The following is a 17,409-nucleotide window of genomic DNA, read 5'->3' as shown; positions in this document are numbered from 1 at the left end:
CAGCATTTAAACGTACTCAAGTCTTACCCAAGCCTCCCTTCAGCCAGCCATCATCTACCTCTTCCCTCACATAATGAAACTTCTTCAAAGAAAATAAATGTGCAAAAATCACAAGCATTCCTATACACCAATAACAGACAAACAGAGCCAATTGCTACAAAGACAATAAAATACCTAGGAATACAACTTACAAGGGATGTGAAGGACCTCTTCAAAGAGAACTACAAACCACTGCTCAATGAAATAAGAGAGGACACAAATAAATGGAAAAACATTCCATGTTCATGGATAGGAAGAATCAATATTGTGAAAATGGCCATACTGCCCAAAGTAATTTATAGATTCAATGCTATCCCCATCAAGCTACCATTGACTCTCTTCACAGAATTGAAAAAAACTACTTTAAATTTCATATGGAACCAAAAAAGAGCCCACATAGCCAAGACAATCCTAAGCAAAAAGAACAAAGCTGGAGGCATCACGCTACCTGACTTCAAACTATACTACAAGGCTACAGTAACAAAAACAGCACAGTACTGGTACCAAAACAAATATACAGACCAATGTAACAGAACAGAGGCCTCAGAAATAACACCACACATCTACAACCATCTGATCTTTGACAAACCTGACAAAAACAAGCAATGGGGGAAAGGATTCCCTATGTAATAAATGGTGTTGGGAAAACTGGCTAGCCATATGCAGAAAACTGAAACTGGACTCCTTCCTTACACCTTATACAAAAATTAACTCGAGATGCATTAAAGACTTAAATGTAAGACTTAAAACCATAAAAACCCTAGAAGAAAACTTAGCCAATACCATTCAGGACACAGGCACGCACAAAGACTTCATGACTAAAACACCAAAAGCAATGGCAACAAAAGCCAAAATAGACAAATGGGATCTAACTAAAGAGCTTCTGCACACAAAAGAAACTCATCAGAGTGAACAGGCACCCTACAGAATGGGAGAAAAAATTTGCAATCTATCCATCTGACAAACGGCTAATATTTCAAATCTACAAAGAATTTACAAAAAAAAAAACCCCATCAAAAAGTGGGCAAAGGATTATGAACAGACACTTCTCAAAAGAAGACATTTATGCAGCCAACAAACATATGAAAAAAAGCTCATCATCACTGGTCATTAGAGAAATGCAAATCAAAACCACCATGAGATACCATCTCACTCCAGTTAGAATGGCAATCATTAAAAAGTCAGAAAACAACAGATGCTGGAGAGGATGTGGAGAAATAGGAATGCTTTTACACTGTTGGTGGGAGTGTAAATTAGTTCAACCATTGTGAAAGACAGTGTGGCAATTCCTCAAGGATCTAGAACCAGAAATACCATTTGACCCAGCAATTCCATTACTGGGTATATACCCAAAGGATTATAAATCATTCTACTATAAAGACATATGCACATGTATGTTTATTGTGGCACTATTCACAATAGCAAAGACTTGGAACCAACCCAAATGCCCATCAATGATAGACTGGATAAAGAAAATGTGGCACATATACACCATGGAATACTATGCAGCCATAAAAAAGGATGAGTTCATGTCCTTTGCAGGGACATGGATGAGGGTGGAAACCATCATTCTCAGCAAACTAACACAAGAACAGAAAACCAAACACCACATGTTCTCACTCATAAGTGGGAGTTGAACAATGAGAACACATGGACACATGGAGGGGAACATCACACACTGGGGCCTGTTGGCGGGTTGGGGGTTAGGGAGGGATGGTATTAGGAGAAATACCTAATGTAGATGATGGGTTGATGGGTGCAACAAACCACCATGGTACATGTATACCTATATAACAAACCTGCACGTTCTGCACATGTACCCCAGAACTTAAAGTATAATTTTAAAACATTTTAAAAAAGAACTGCCTACGCTTTTTGACTCTACTTCTTTACCTCCCACTAATGCCCTGATCCACTGCAATCTGGCTTCCTCCCTCACCATTGCCTCTGAACCACTGCTACAAAGCCCTACAGACCTAATTACCAAGTCCATACAATGGACATTTTTCACCCTTTATGGCACTTGACCCCCTCATGGGCATTTGCCACTGCTGACTACTCCCTCTTCTAGAACCCCTCTCTTCCAGTTCTGTTTAACACCACATTCACCTGGTTCTACACGGCAGAAAACTCATTCTAAGTTCTCTTTGCCAGATCTTGCTATGCTATAAAACTTGAAGTTCTTCAGGGTTTTGCCCTGGGTTCTCTTATTTCACTCTGTAACCTGAGGATCACAGTGTCCATTTTTGTAAATCTTGCAATTATATGTAAACTGTTACATATATGTTTATTTTCTGGGGAGAGAATCCACATTTTTCCTGGGAGAGAGTTCATAGCTTAACAGATTGACAGAACTCTTCCTCTCTCTCAAAAAATAAAATCCAAAGAGCCACTTTTCCATATATTCTCTCTGGTCTTTACCATTTACTCTATGGTTATGATGATACCTAAATTCATAAAACCCGATCCTTAGTTTTCTCCTGAACTCCAGGTTCACAAACCAAATATGCGTTCCCCCCAAAAATCACGTCTTCCCTGCAAACCTGCTCCTCCCTCCAGTTGACTTTCTTTTCAATAGCCTTCCTTTCCACTCCACTACCCAAGTCAGAAATCTCCATAGCAACCTTCACTGTATTCCCTCCTGACATCCTGACAATTACAATTCTCAGCAATTCTACCTCAGAAATATCCTTCATCTGTCTACTTCTCTCTATTACCGATGCCAACACCTTAGTCCACCATCTACTGTCTAGGTAATTACAACATTCCCCTGCCTCAAAGCCTCACTTCTTTCCAGTTCTCCACGCTGGACCTGAAGTGAGCTAAAAAATCTAATTAAGTCTTTCCATCCATTTCCCCTTCTAAGATCCTTAAAACATTCCAAAGGTCTTCTGGCCCAAACTTATATTGGCTTCAATGCCCTTTAAGCCCTGGTTCCTGCTCACCTCTCTGACTTCATTTTTCATCATCACAGCTCCCCTTCCAGGCCCTCAAGTCTAAGATCCAGCCACACTAACCTTCACTTTCTCAAATGTATCTCTCTCACCCACAGCCTTCACGTGCCATTCTCTCTGCCTGAAACATTCTTCCTAGGCTTCTTCACCTACTCATCTCCTGGTCTCAAAAGGGAAGGATGCCTTTTAGAACATGTTTCTCTCAAGCTTTCCCCGCTTGTATTTTCACAGAAGCTCATACTTATAAACACTTATTACATTTTACTGTTCTCGTTTAAGTTTGGAATGTTGCTTATAATTGCGGAGGTGGTAAACTCTATACAGCACGAATCATGCCTGCCTCATCTCTTCCTGCACCAAGCACACATTACGCCTGGCACTTGATAGGTACTCAATAAATATCTGTTGAATGAATGAAATAGACCCTAAAATAATCTAAATAACTTTTTATACTATATAACAATGGCCAATCCTCACATAATCATAATTTTGATTTAAGAAATCTTATTTTAGGCCAGGTACTGTGGCTCACGTCTGTAATTCCAGCACTTTGGGAGGCCGAGGCGGGCAGATCACTTGAGGCCAGGAGTTTGAGACCTGGGCAACATGGAAAAACCCCATCTCTACTAAAAATACAAAAAAAAAAAAAAAAAATTAGCCAGGTGTGGTGGCACACACATGTAGTCTCAGCTACTCAGGAGGCTGAGGCATGAGAATCACTTGAGCCTGGGAGGCAGAGGTTGCAGTTAGCTGAGATCACACCACTGCACTCCAGCCTGAGCAACAGAGTGAGACACTGTCCCCCTCCACCCCTCAAAAAAATCTTATTTTTATCATTTCTCTTTACTTAAAACATACTTATCCGGTCGTGTTTAACCAATTCTTAAAAAAAAAAAATCACAAAATGTTTAACATTCAGTTTCAAAGAACAATTGAAAAATCAAAAGAACAAAGAACTTTAAAATCAAGTTCAAAGCTTATGAGGAGAAATTACATTTTAGTAATCAAGAGATTAAGGAAAATAACATTAGTGTTCTAGAAGAAACAAGATTAACTTAAAACAAAGAAATAATATCAAGATTGGTCAGACCACTGTGCTTCATGCTGGATCTAAGCAGTTCCAGCCAGCTTTACTAAATTACTTTCTGCCCTGGAAGCAAAAACTCTGATGTGTAACTTTTAAAACGAAGATTGTCAAAACGTGACCTGAGAACTGGTAATGTTATTTATCTGTAAAAATAAATTGTTTTCACATCCTGGAGCCTTTACCGCACTGTTCTTTTTTCTTGGGAATGTACCTTGGGGACTAGAACCACAGCCCATTGCTCTTTTCATTCTCTGTTCTAATCACAGAAGATTGGTAAATGCTCAAAGAATCCATGAATTTCAATATGACAAACTCCTGATTATGTCACCACAGCAAATTCTCAACTAAGGAGGTATGTATCAGAATCCCCTGGAGAATGTATATACAATATTATAATTTTATATTAGAAGAAAATTAATCTATCATCTTTTGTAATAGAAACCATGGAAAGTAGAACTAAGATTAGGAATCATGGGACTAGGGAGGGGTGGCAGTGTGGGAGAAGTTTCATTTCTGCTTTCTAAATGTTTCTTAAAGAAAATAGGTAAAAATGTTGAGAAATGCTGGGCAGTAAGGGAGTAACAGGAGAGAAATCTTGTTAGGTGGGTGAGGCCGGAACAAAGGCTATGGGGTACAGACTTTCTCCTAGACCAGCAGTCCCCAACCTTTTTGGCACCAGGGATTGGCTTCATGGAAGACAAGTTTTCCACGGACCAGTGTGTGTGGGGGGGGGGGGAGACAGCAAGGGGGTTTTGGGAATGATTCAATCTCATTACATTTATTGTGCACTTATTTCTATTATTACATTGTAATATATAATAGAATAATTATACAACTCACCATAATGTAGAATCAGTGGGAGCCCTGAGCTTGTTTTCCTGCAACTAGACAGTCCCATCTGGGAGTGAAGAAAGACAGTGACAGATCATCAGGCATTAGATTCTTATAAGGAGGGGCAACCTAGATCCCTCGCATGCGCAGTTCACAGTAGGGTTTACACTCCTATGAGAATCTATTGCCGCTGCTGATCTGAGAGGAGGCAGAGCTCAGGTGGTAATACACGATGGGAAGTGGTTGTCAATACAGATGATGCTTCACTGGCTCATCTCCTGCTGTGCAGCCCGTGGCCCAGGGTTGAGGACCCCTGGCCTAGACAGCAATCAGTATTTCAATATCTTTAATGTTTAGTAAGCTTATATATATGGAATTGAAATTATATATACAGAAAGGCACAAAAATCTGAAGTATTTGAATTAATTCAATTAATTTTCACTAATTTTTGTGTTAAAGCAAAACATTATACTGGACTACAGATATTCAGTAGGCACAAGTCAATTTTTTTAGTGCTAACTACAAATGTAGCATTACACCACCACAGTACCATGCTGCAGAATCCACTAGGGACAATGTCTCAAACAGCCCATATATTTGTACTAGATTAAGTCTGCTTATACTACTTTATCATGTTACCACCCTTCTCAAATTCCTTCAAAGCATTTCTCATTCTTAAGTCTACACTCCCAGAACCTAGCTTGTTCTAGCTATTGTACTCACTCCTTTTTCAGACAGATGGTTTGAAATGATTAGCAGAGATGATCAAAATGAGCTGACATCAGCCATACTGGATAAAGCCTCTGCATTTCACACAGATGCAGGTGTGATCATCTTGAGATACTTAGGGAGAAGGGAATACTCCTACATCATTCACTCTCTCATTCAACATTTCCTGAACACTCACTTTGTGCCAAGTGCTATGACAGTTTCTGCAGATACAAAGAAAAATAAGACATAGTCCTTTGCTCTCAGAGCTCACAGGTCAGGTATAATTCAAATACCATGTCATAAATGCCTTTTATTGTTGTTTTCTCAAGATATGGTTTTAAACTTTATGGAAATCTTATATTTCATTTGAGGCAGCGATTAGAGAAAACCATTTGCAGAAGTACAGATGGCAGTAAATACTACCATTTTCATTTAGGTCAATAATTTATTTTTCTGGTAGGAAAGGAGTTATCTATATGCAACAAACCAGGTAATAGTATCAGAGTAAATCGCAGCTGTAGAAAGAGAATGCTATGCTTGTTCTTACTGAGTTGTATTCATAATGAATGGCTATCTATGCTTAATGTGAATAAAGCTCCCAACTACTTAGTATATCCTTTTCAAAAATTCCCCTTCCTCCTCCAGATTGGAGTTGCATTCCAATTACACTGCTGATTGGAATGAGACTGCTTGAGAGAAAAAAAAAATACTCAGACATCCCATCTTCCTTCACCCCACAAAAAGATTTTATAATACGGTCCCTGCAACTCAAAAGTAGCATAAATGCTTTTGAACACAGATTTCTCTGCATGTTCTTTAAACTTATGTTATCATTGTAAAATAAAACTGAAATTCAGGATAACATTCCTATACAAATTCCAGCAGGTGGCCCAGTGCTTCAGAAGTATCAACTGATGTACACCATTCCTGACCAGTGGCACATGACAGCAATTTACATCTTTCTGCTCTGAGAAACAGCCTCTGTCTCAACCCCTAAACATGAAATGAAAATGAAATTTAAATGCTACAGAAAACTTCTACACAATTTTTTATGTGTTTTAGTTATTGTTGCTTGAAACAAGAGTATTACACAGATTCACATTCAAGGTGTTATTACAAAATGTTAAAATAAGCAAATATATCACATATAATTCTATATGCATAAAAATGATCAGTTAAGTAAATGATAGCAAAGAGCAAGTTGAAATATTACATAGCCATTAAAGATTATGTAAATGTATTTATTTATTGATGGATAAGAAAATAATTTCCTTTTTTTTTTTTTTTTGACAGTCTCGCTCTGTTGCCCAGGCTGGAATGCAATGGCGCGATCTCAGCTCACTGCAATCTCTGCCTCCCAGGTTCAAGCGATTCTCATGCCTCAGCCTCTCGAGTAGCTGGGATTACAGGCATGCGCCACCACACTCGGCTAATTGCTGTATTTTTAGTAGAGACAGGGTTTCGCCATGTTGGCCAGGCTGGTCTCGAATTCCTGACCTCAAGTGATCCACCTGCCTCGACCCCCCAAAGTGCTGGGATTACAGGCGTCAGCCACCACACCCGGCTTAGAAAATATTTTCTTAATATGCTATTAAAAGTCCTTTTACATGTAGTACATTTAATAAAATATATTTTTAGTAAAGAATATAAACATATTGGATAACATTTATCAAATATTTACTATGTGCAAGTGTACACCAACCACCCTGTGAAATAAGTAGTAGTACTACCGTCATTTTAGAGATGAGGAAACTGAGATACAGGCATAGAGACTTACCAATGATTTTGCTTTTAACAGCTAGAGTTGGCTGGGCACGGTGGCTCTGCCTGCAATCCCAGCACTTTGGGAGGCTGAGGTGGGCGGATCATGAGGTCAGGAGTTTGAGACCAGCCTGGCCAACATAGTGAAACCCTGTCTCTTCTAAAAATACAAAAAATCAGCCATTTGTGGTGGCAGGTGCCTGTATACAGTCCCTGCTACTCAGGAGGCTAAGGCAGAAAAATCCACTTGAACCCAGGAGGCGGAGGTTACAGTGAGCTGAGATCGTGCCACTGTACTCCAGCCCAGACGACAGTGCGAGACTCTGTCTCAAAAAAAAAAAAAAAGAACTAGAGCTGAGATTCCAACTCAAGTAGATTAATTCTAGAGCCCAAACTCAACTACCGGTATAGAGTGAAACATACTCTCTCAGGCTAGTACTTCCTTTTAAAGAATCTTACTCTGGGCTGGCACAGTGGCTCATGCCTGTAATCCCAACAGTTTGAGACGTCTAGGCAGGCTGATGGTTTGAGCCTAGGAGTTCGAGACCAGTCTGGGCAACAGGGCAAAACCCCATCTCTACAAAAATATACAAAAAAAGAAAAAAAAATAGCCCAGCATGGTGGTGTGTGCCTGTAGTCCCAGCTACTCAGGAGGCTAAGGTGGAAGAATCACCTGAGCCTGCAGTAAGCCATGTTCACACCACTGCACTCTAGCCTGGGCAACAAAATGAGACCTTGTCTAAAAAAAAAAAAAATCTTAGTCCAGTTAAAGCAATTATTGGTGACACAGGTTCACAAAACGGTTAATTGAAAACTAGGTTACAGAAGGGTGTTCTGCAAAAGATTCAGAATTCTCCTCTTTCAACAGATATAGTAATTTACCTCAACAATCATATTAGCCCTGCTTTTAACTAAATATCTTGTCATTTAATGAAGGAATTTTAGGCAATTCATTTCATTCATGCTGCAAAACAAACTAGGCCCTTAAGTTTAACTTAATATATTCAGTACCTGGCAAGTAGTTAATCTAATTAGTATGTTTGATGATGTATTAAAAGATACAGGTTCTGAGGTAATTATCCTTACTAAGAACAGTATCAGCATTTAAACATTTCAACAAGGCAAAATTGGTTCTCAGAAAATTTATTATATTTTTATTTTTTTGAGATGACCTCACTCTGTCACTTAGGCTGGAATGGAGTGGCGCAAACACGACTCACTGCAGACTCCAGTTAAATTTTCTGGGCTCAAGAGATCCTCCCATCTCAACCTCTGAGTACCTGGGACTACAGGCACACACCACCATGCCTTGCTAATGTCTAAAATTTTTTTTGCAGAGATGGGGTCTTGCCATGTTGCCCAGGCTCAAGCAATCCTCCTACCTCAGTCTCCCAGACTGTTAGAATTACAGGCATGAGCCACTGCGCCCAGCCTCAGTTAACAAATTTAAAATGACCTTTTTAGTCCACTCATATCAAACAACTTTTAAGTAACTACTTAAAATTTTTTTTTCAACAAAGATGAAGATTTTGGTAAAGTTCTCACAAACATGCGTACTTTTTACATTAATAAAACAAGATGAGACTATACAAATAAGCTTTTTAAACACTGAGTGCAAGTTTATCAATAATAGATCTACTTTGACATAATAAATGCAGATTTTAAAGAAATCTAGTCAGAATTATAAATTTTATTCTAGTCACAATTATAATTTTTTTTACTTATCGTGATGAGAGGTAATTTTAAAGTAAAGCTTATCTTAACAAGCATAATAATCAAGTTCTGGTGTAAGTTCACATGTTAAAAATGAAAAAGGGCTGGGTGTGGTGGCTTACGCCTATAATCCTAGCACTTTGGAAGGCTGAGGTGAGAGAATCACTTCAGCCCAAGAGTTAGAGACCAGCCTGGGCAATATAGTGAGACTCCGCCTCTAAAATAAATAAATAAATAAAGTAAAAGCTCAGCTAAAGCCAAGCAGCACATTCAGTATGAGATAAATGTAAAACACTTGGTCTAGGTATCTGGTACATAGCAGGCACTCTATGAAAGCTATTATTTTGAGAAACCATCTGAAAGGATTTGTTATATATCTTAAACCAGTATTTCTGTGAATTCTTTATTCCTATATGAGGATAAAAATACACAAAAGTACCGTTCTCCATTCAAAAATTCACCATGACTTAAAGACCTATGCTGTGTGCAGACCAAACATTATCCTGTCTGCTGCTGCTGCTGGAGACTCAATCACCACCTTCTCTACTGGACTCCTTCATTCAAACAGACCCACTCATAACTGATGGCTGTTCAAGAGATGAATATTGTATATTTAAATTAAACCACACAATTTACTTTCTTCATAAGGATGCCGAGAGAAGGAAACCTTATTGTAAAGTTCAAGTATATACTTGCAATGAAGCCTAAACATTATTTTATATGTAGAAAAAGACTTGCATCACTTTTTGGCCACTCCCAAGTTTCCTTCCTTTACCTTCTTTTTCTAGAGACACTTATAGAGGCAGTATAATATAGTGTGTTAAGCTATAAGCACTATAAAAGAGTTAAATAATTAGGGTCAGAATACATGGGTTTGAACCTGGTGCTATCCCTTATGAACTTGTGACCCTAAAAACTACTTAACTTCTCTTTGCTTCAGATAGCTCATCTGTAAACATGAGGACAGAAGGATACTAAGAGCCACCTCATGGTGTTGTTTTAAAGATTAAACAAATTGAAACACAGAGAACCCGAGACCAGTACCTGGTACACAGCAAGTGCTCAATAAACACTGGCTATTATTATTACTCAACTCTAAAATTTCCCATAAAATTAACCTACCAGGTTGCAAACACATTAAAAAAGAATATGGCCGGGCACGGTGGCTCATGCCTGTAATACTAACACTTTGGGAGGCCGAAGCGGGCGGATCATGAGATCAGGAGATCGAGACCAGCCTGGCTAACATGGTGAAACCCCGTCTCTACTAAAAATACAAAAAATTTGCCAGGCGTGGTGGCATGTGCCTGCAGTCCCAGCTACTCAGGAGGCTGAGGCAGGAGAATCGCCTGAACCCGGGAGGCAGAGCCTCCCATGAGCCGAGATCGTGCCACTGCACGAGGAGTGCCACTGCACTCCTGGGTGCACTCGCCTGGGTGACACAGCGAGACTCTGTCTCAAAAAAAAAAAAAAAAAGGAAGAATATAATTTGGCAAGACGTTTGCCTTAGCCAAAACAAATACCATAGATTAGGGGGCTTAAACAGCAAACATTTGTTTTTCACAAATCAGTGGAGGCTGAGAAGTCCAAGATCAAGGTGCCAGCAGAGTCAATGTCTGGTGAGGGCCATCTTCCCGGTTTGCGTACTCCCACCTTCTCCCTGTATGCTTGCATGACCCCCATCATCTCTCCCATGTCTCTTGTTATAGGGGCACTAATCCTATTCATGAAGGCTCCACCCTCATGACCTCATTACCTCCCAAACGCATCACCTTCAAATACCATCACATTGGGGATTAGGCTTCAACACAGGAATATTGGGGGACACATTCCATTCATAGCAAAGCTTATGTACCTAGCAAGCTTTCAGTAAATGCTGTTAATTGAGTCCCAATCTGTTTCTCTAGCCTCACTCTCTTCCCAAGCTCCGAAACCATACACCCATTTAGATTCCTCACCAGCACTTCAAATTATATTTTTTCAAAATGGAATTCATCAGCTTCCCTAGTGAACCTGCTCTTCCTTTTGACCTCCGTAGTGCTGTGAACTGCACCACGTTTCCAATCACCCAGAAAGCAATGTCTTTATCTCTCTTCCTCTCCCTGACCACCTCACATACCTAAAGCAGTTGCCAGATTATAGCCGGTTATCACATACCTCTGCTTATCTCCGTTTCCAGTGTTCACATTTAAATAATACATCTAGAGTATTTTACAATGTGCCAAAAAACTTCTACATAGATTGTTTTCTTTAACCCCTAAAGCTTGTGAGTTATCTAATATCCACAGAAAAACTGTAAGTGAATGTTGTGGCTCACCCCTAACTGCCACCTAGGAAAAGAGTTCAGGCATTGTGAATTCAGGCTCCATCCTATTTTTCTATAAATCCTTCACTCAAACAGTGTCAATGATTCCTGTTTTCTCTCTCATTAACCCCTAGACTGACAAGCTCATCCTCTTCCCTCAAATAAGCCCAGGACTTTTCTGCCTTTGCCTTTATTCATAATGTTCTTCCCACCTTAAATGTTATTATCCCAACCACTGGCCCTCAAAATCTTATCCATTCATCAAACTTCTGTGAAGCCTTTTCTGACTCTCCTTTTTCAGTCTGATTTTGATCTCTTCCTTCCCGTGAACCTCCAACAACACTTGGATTCTACTTGTTTTATTATAGTGCTTTCTCATTTTGCTTGTTAAAGTTATTCATGTGATGTCTTACCTCTGTCTCATTAAGCTATAAACCTCTTCTACAGTTTATTATATAATATCTTAAACATAATATGCAAATACTTGTTGAATCAAATAAAATCCTCAGAAAACCACTGACGAGTTATAAGGATGTGCAAACTAAAAGGTAAAGGATACATGCAGCTCACTCCTTGCTTCCCCTAACCTAGCAAGTCTTTATGTTCGAATCAGGATGGCTTCCTTAACTATTCATAAGTACTCTGCTTACCCATTCCTTAGGGACCAACTACTCATCTAATAACAGATCTCACTGAGCCTTCTCTCTCATTCACAATAGAAAAGTATATTGTCCCATAACGTTCTAAAATTTTATTTGCCTTGTTTCTGTAACAATGTAAACAAAGGTAAACTTCCACATCTTCTGCATTCTTCCAGACTCTGAAAAACTGTAGTCACTCAAATACCTGATGATCTACTAAGAGAACAAAGTGCAAAGGTATTTAGCTTTCCAAATACGTTCCATTTGAAAACACAGGCCACAAGCACAAATAGGAAAGAAGACTGCAACTATAAAAAGCACTGTAGGCCGGGCGCGGTGGCTCATGCCTGTAATCCCAGCACTTTGGGAGGCTGAGGTGGGTGGATCACCTGAGGTCAGGAGTTTGAGACCAGCCTGGCCAACATGGCAAAACCCCGTCTCTACTAAAAATACAAAAATTAGCCAGGCGTCGTGGCGTGTGCCTGCAGTCCCAGCTACTCAGGAGGCTGAGGCAGGAGAATCGCTTGAATCCAGGGGGCAGAGGTTGCTGTGAGCCGAGATCATGCCACTGCACTCTAGCCTGGGTGACAGAGCGAGACTCTGTCTCAAAAAATAATAATAGGCCAGGCACGGTGGTTCATGCCTGTGATCCCAGCACTTTGGGAGGCCGAGGTGGGTGGATCACAATGTCAGGAGTTCAAGACCAGCCTGGCCAACATGGTGAAACCCCGTCTCTACTAAAAATACAAAAATTAGCTGGGCATGGTGGCACGTGCCTGTAATTCCAGCTACTCAGGAGGCTGAGGCAGGAGAATTGTTTGAACCGGGACCCGGGAGGCGGAGGTAGCAGTGAGCGAGACCACGCCACTGCACTCAGCCTGGGTTACAGAGTGAGACTCTCTCTCAAAATAAATAAATAAATAAATAATAATAATAATAATAATAATAAAAAGCACTGTAGTGAGCCATCATCGCACCACTGCACTCCAGCCTGGGTGGCAGAGTGAGACCTTGTCCCCAAAATAAGTGATAAATAAAATAAAAATAATAAATTTAAAAAAATAAAAAGCAGTGTAATTTATAAGAAAATACTTCTATACAACTATATATTTTTGAAATAATTCCTGGGTTAATAGGGAATTCATAAATGTAATAAACTTTTTATTTTAGAATAGTTTCAGATTTACAGAAAAGTTACAAAGTTAGTACAGTGTTCCCATATATCCACACTCACTTATCCTATCAGGAACATCTAACATTAATATGGGACATTTGTCACAATTAATGAACCAATACATTATTATACATTATACATTAATATTATACATTAATTAAAATTGATGTTTTATTCAGATTTCCTTACTTTTTACATACTGTAGAACACCGTAATACATTTAGTCATGTCTCCTAATGCTCCTTGTGGCTGTAATAGTTTCTCTGGCTTTCCTATTGTTTCTCAGACTTGTTATTTATGGCCTTGATGGTTTTGAGGAAAATATTGGTAAGGTATTTTGTGGAATGCTCAACTGGGATTTGTCTAACTTCTCATGATTAGACGGGGTTTATGAGTTGTTGGGAGGAAGACCACAAAGGTAAAAGTACCATTCTCATAACATCATATCAAGGGTACATACTATCAACATGATTTATCACTGTTGATATTAACCTTGACCTAGCTAAAGTAGTGTTTGTCAAGTTTTTCCACTGTAAAGTTCCTCTTTTTTCCCCCTTTCTATACTGTACTCTTTGGAAGGAAGTCACTATACAAAACCCACACATAAGGACTAGAGAGTTATACTATACCTCCTTAAGAGTGGGATTATCTACATAAATTGTTTGGAATTATTCTGCATGGGAGATTTGTCTATCCCCTATCTAATCATTTATATCAGTATGGACTCACAAACATTTGTTTTGTACTTTGGGTTATAACCCAATACTACTTTATTTTATTGCTCAAATTTTTCCAGCTTTGGCCATTGGGAGCTCTTTCCATTGGTTCGTGTGTTCCTTTGACATACTTCCATCATTGAGGGGAAAGGAAGAGCTCTTTCTTACTGATGGAAAATGCTCTAGGCTCATTTAAGTTCCCTACCCTGGCCTCAGAATTAGTCATTTCTCCAAGCAACCCTAGGAATTACCAAATTTAAACATCCACAAAGACCTAAAATTTTCAAATATAAACAGTTGAGCCAATTAACCCTTCAGCTCCTAAGGTCTGCCTTCACTAGATCATTAAGTTCCATGATATCAAGAACTTAACTTTGATCTCCACTGTATCCCCAGAGTCTAGAAAAAAGTGCACAGTAGGCATTCAATAACTACTATCAACACCGAACCTCTGAGACTCCAGAAGGTGGCTCCAGATTGAGTCATAACATAACTCATCATTCCAATGGAATCTGCCTAGATTTCTCATGTTTAGACTCCTGTTCTAACACCATTATGTCTAATTCACTGCATTGTTTTACAGTAAACAAAAAGCTTCCTTTTTCCACTGCTCCTCCCTTTTATTCCATTGCAAGCCAGAAGTTTTGTTAAGTATTCCCCAGTAAAATTTCCAGTGCAAAGGAATATACATCACGTTTCCTAGATTCTTTCTATAATGGCGTATTGCCATTTACATCATCCTTTTCCGAGTTCCATTGAAATTACCATTTTTAACTTGCTATGTAGAGTTTAAATGAAAGGCATAATGCCAAATCCTTATCAACATTAGCAGCAGAAGAAAAATTACTGACAAAAATCTACTGATACCAAGTTGGACATAATGCCCTCAAAACACATAGTTAGTATGTATGTAAAAGCATCTAAACCCTACCAATATTCCTTGACAAATCTATACGTAGACAGGAAAAAGCTTAAGTTAAACATAAGTTGTCTTGTCTATACATATTTGATAATGTGAAGACATGGTTCCCTCCACAGCTTATCCATATATATGCAAAATAAGCTAAAATTATAATGGGGTGGTTCTACTAAACAACTTTATGATATAATTACAATATTCACTAATTTGTGATGGCTTGTTTTTCAGAGAAAGTTACCGCATGCAAAAATAAAGCTACAACAAATGACACACTACTGACTAAAAAGCAAGTCTGATAATCCTACAATAGAGTCCTCCTTCAACCTTAATAGGATATCAAAATGCTATAAATTATACTGCCTTAGGTCAGGCGCAGTGGCCAATGCCTGTAATCCCATCACTTTGGGAGGCTGAGGCGGGAGGACTGCTTGAGCCCAGGAGTTCAAGACCAGCCTGGGCAACATGGTGAGACCTCATCTCTATAAAAAAAAATTTTTTTTTGAGACGAAGTCTTGCTCTGTCATCCAAACTGGAGTGGAGTGGTGTAATCTCGGCTCACTGCAGCCTCCGCCTCCCAGGTTCCAGCCATTCTCCTGCCTCAGCCTCCCAAGTAGCTGGGATTACAGGCGCACGCCACCATGCCAGGCCTCTACGAAAAAAAAAAAATTAAAAAAATTAAAAACTAGCAAGGTTTGGTGGCAAATGCCTGTAGACCCAGCTACTTAAGAGGCTGAGGCTGGAGGACTGCTTGAGCCCAGGAGTTCAAGACCAGCCTGGGCAACATGGTGAGACCTCATCTCTACAAAAAACTTTTGAAAATTAGCAAGGTGTGGTGGCAAATGCCTGTAGTCCCAGCCACTCAGGAGGCTGAGGCGGGAGGATCGTTTGAACACAGGAGGTTGAGGCTGCGTTGAGCTGTGTGTTCATGCCACTGCACTCCAGCCTGGGCAATAGAGCAAGACAGGGGAGGGGAGGGAAGGAGAGGGGAGGGGGAAAGAAAATAATATTGCCTCAATAAAATATCATTTATAGAGAGTATGAGCCATAGAGGATAAGTGATCTGTGGCCACATTTGCAGTATGTGATCCTGACCCACTGGCCACTGCTAATTGGATAATAAGCAGCTACCACATCCAGTATGAGCCAGTCAGATCCTCTCTCTTGGGAAACTAGCATTCACAGCCAGTGCCTCTACAGAGAAGGAAGCATAAGCATTTAGAAAGATGGTTCTCCTGACTCTAGGGGGCCACTGGTAATAACAATCTCAGTTTCTGAGGCTTTCCAGTTTCTGGATCCTGTCTCTCCAAAGCCAGGCCACACACCTTCCCCTTTGGGTGCCAAAACTATATCCTCCCAATAATTTCTCTTTTTGCTTAAGTTAGTCTGAATGGGTCGCTTTCCTGTTACTTGCAACCAAAAATGTCTGAAGATAAAGGGAATCTGCAGTGCTTACCAAAGCACTGTCATATGCCAAAAAGCACACTTAAGCAAAAATGCAAATGTGTTAAATCCCCAAATCATTAACATTTTACAAGTTAAAATGTTTTCAAATGTTAGTCCTAATCTTAAATATTAACAAAAATGACATGTGTTCAAAAAATTGCTATGCAGATAAGAACACATGAACATGCTTCTAATATACAATTTTGTATTCAACAGAGATCTCTGTTTTATGACACTAGCAAATTAACATAGTGTAGATTATGAGCCCACATATGTAGAACTGGTATTGGTTGGTGTATATCTACTCTATCACCTTAAAGTCATGGTCCTCATGGTTCTCAAACTTTAGCACGTATCCTATCTCTTCCTAGAGGGCCTGTTAAAATACACCGCTGAGTCCTAACTCCAGAGTTCCTAATTCAGTAGGTCTGTATGGGGCCCCATGACTCAATTCCCAGTGATGCCAATGCTGCTAGTCTCAGCACCAGACTTTGAAAACCACGGCCTTAAATAATGGCTCTTTATTTTTAGGGGGATGAGATGGTGATGGTAAAGCGCTCCTTTGAAAATTTAAGAAAAACTATGTACTTAGACAATACACACACTTTAAAGGGTTTACAGAAACTCAAAAGCTCATCCACATACTCTTCCAAATGATTCTACATTAAGAACCTCATTAAAGAACAACATAGGGGCTGGGCCTGGTGGCTTATGCCTATAATCCCAGCACTTTGGGAAGCCGAGGCAGGCGGATCACTTGAGGTCAGGAGTTCGAGACCGAAACCCCATCTCTACTAAAAATACAAAAAAATGAGCAAGACATGGTGGTGTGCACCTGTAATCCCAGCTACTCGGGTGGCTGAGGCATGAAAATCACTTGAACTTGGGAGGCGGAGGTTGTGGTGAGCCGAGATCACACCACTGCACTCCAGGCTGGGTGACAGAGTGAGACACGGTCTCAAAAAAACAAAAACAAAAACAAAAACATAGGATTATACATAGTCATGAAGGGTCATACATGTCCATGCAGGGTCATATATAGCCATGTTTTCCAAATATACTTGGAACTTTTACTTATAAGTTATTTTACACATTCATCTTGAATTTTTTAAGAA

The 17,409-nt window shown here is 39.6% G+C and overlaps 1 protein-coding gene across 4 annotated transcripts in view; it reads right to left on the bottom strand.

The window, feature by feature from the left end:
* SMURF2 (SMAD specific E3 ubiquitin protein ligase 2) overlaps window positions 1-17,409 on the bottom strand; it is a 115,817-nt gene that overhangs the window by 62,871 nt on the left and 35,537 nt on the right. Inside the window, exon 2 of one of the 4 annotated variants that reach the window (XM_063706182.1) lies at window positions 4,921-4,978. The exons of the other annotated variants lie outside the window; for them this stretch is intronic. Within the exon in view, the coding sequence (XP_063562252.1) occupies window positions 4,921-4,978 (58 nt within the window). The remainder of the gene's footprint in view (window positions 1-4,920; window positions 4,979-17,409) is intronic. 4 annotated transcript variants of the gene reach the window in all.

The sequence above is a fragment of the Gorilla gorilla genome, chromosome 4 (assembly GCF_029281585.2).
Source record: "Gorilla gorilla gorilla isolate KB3781 chromosome 4, NHGRI_mGorGor1-v2.1_pri, whole genome shotgun sequence".
In the NCBI taxonomy this organism is placed as follows: domain Eukaryota; kingdom Metazoa; phylum Chordata; class Mammalia; order Primates; family Hominidae; genus Gorilla; species Gorilla gorilla.
Note: the sequence above shows the minus strand (reverse complement) of the source record. Positions and strands in the feature narration are given on the sequence as shown.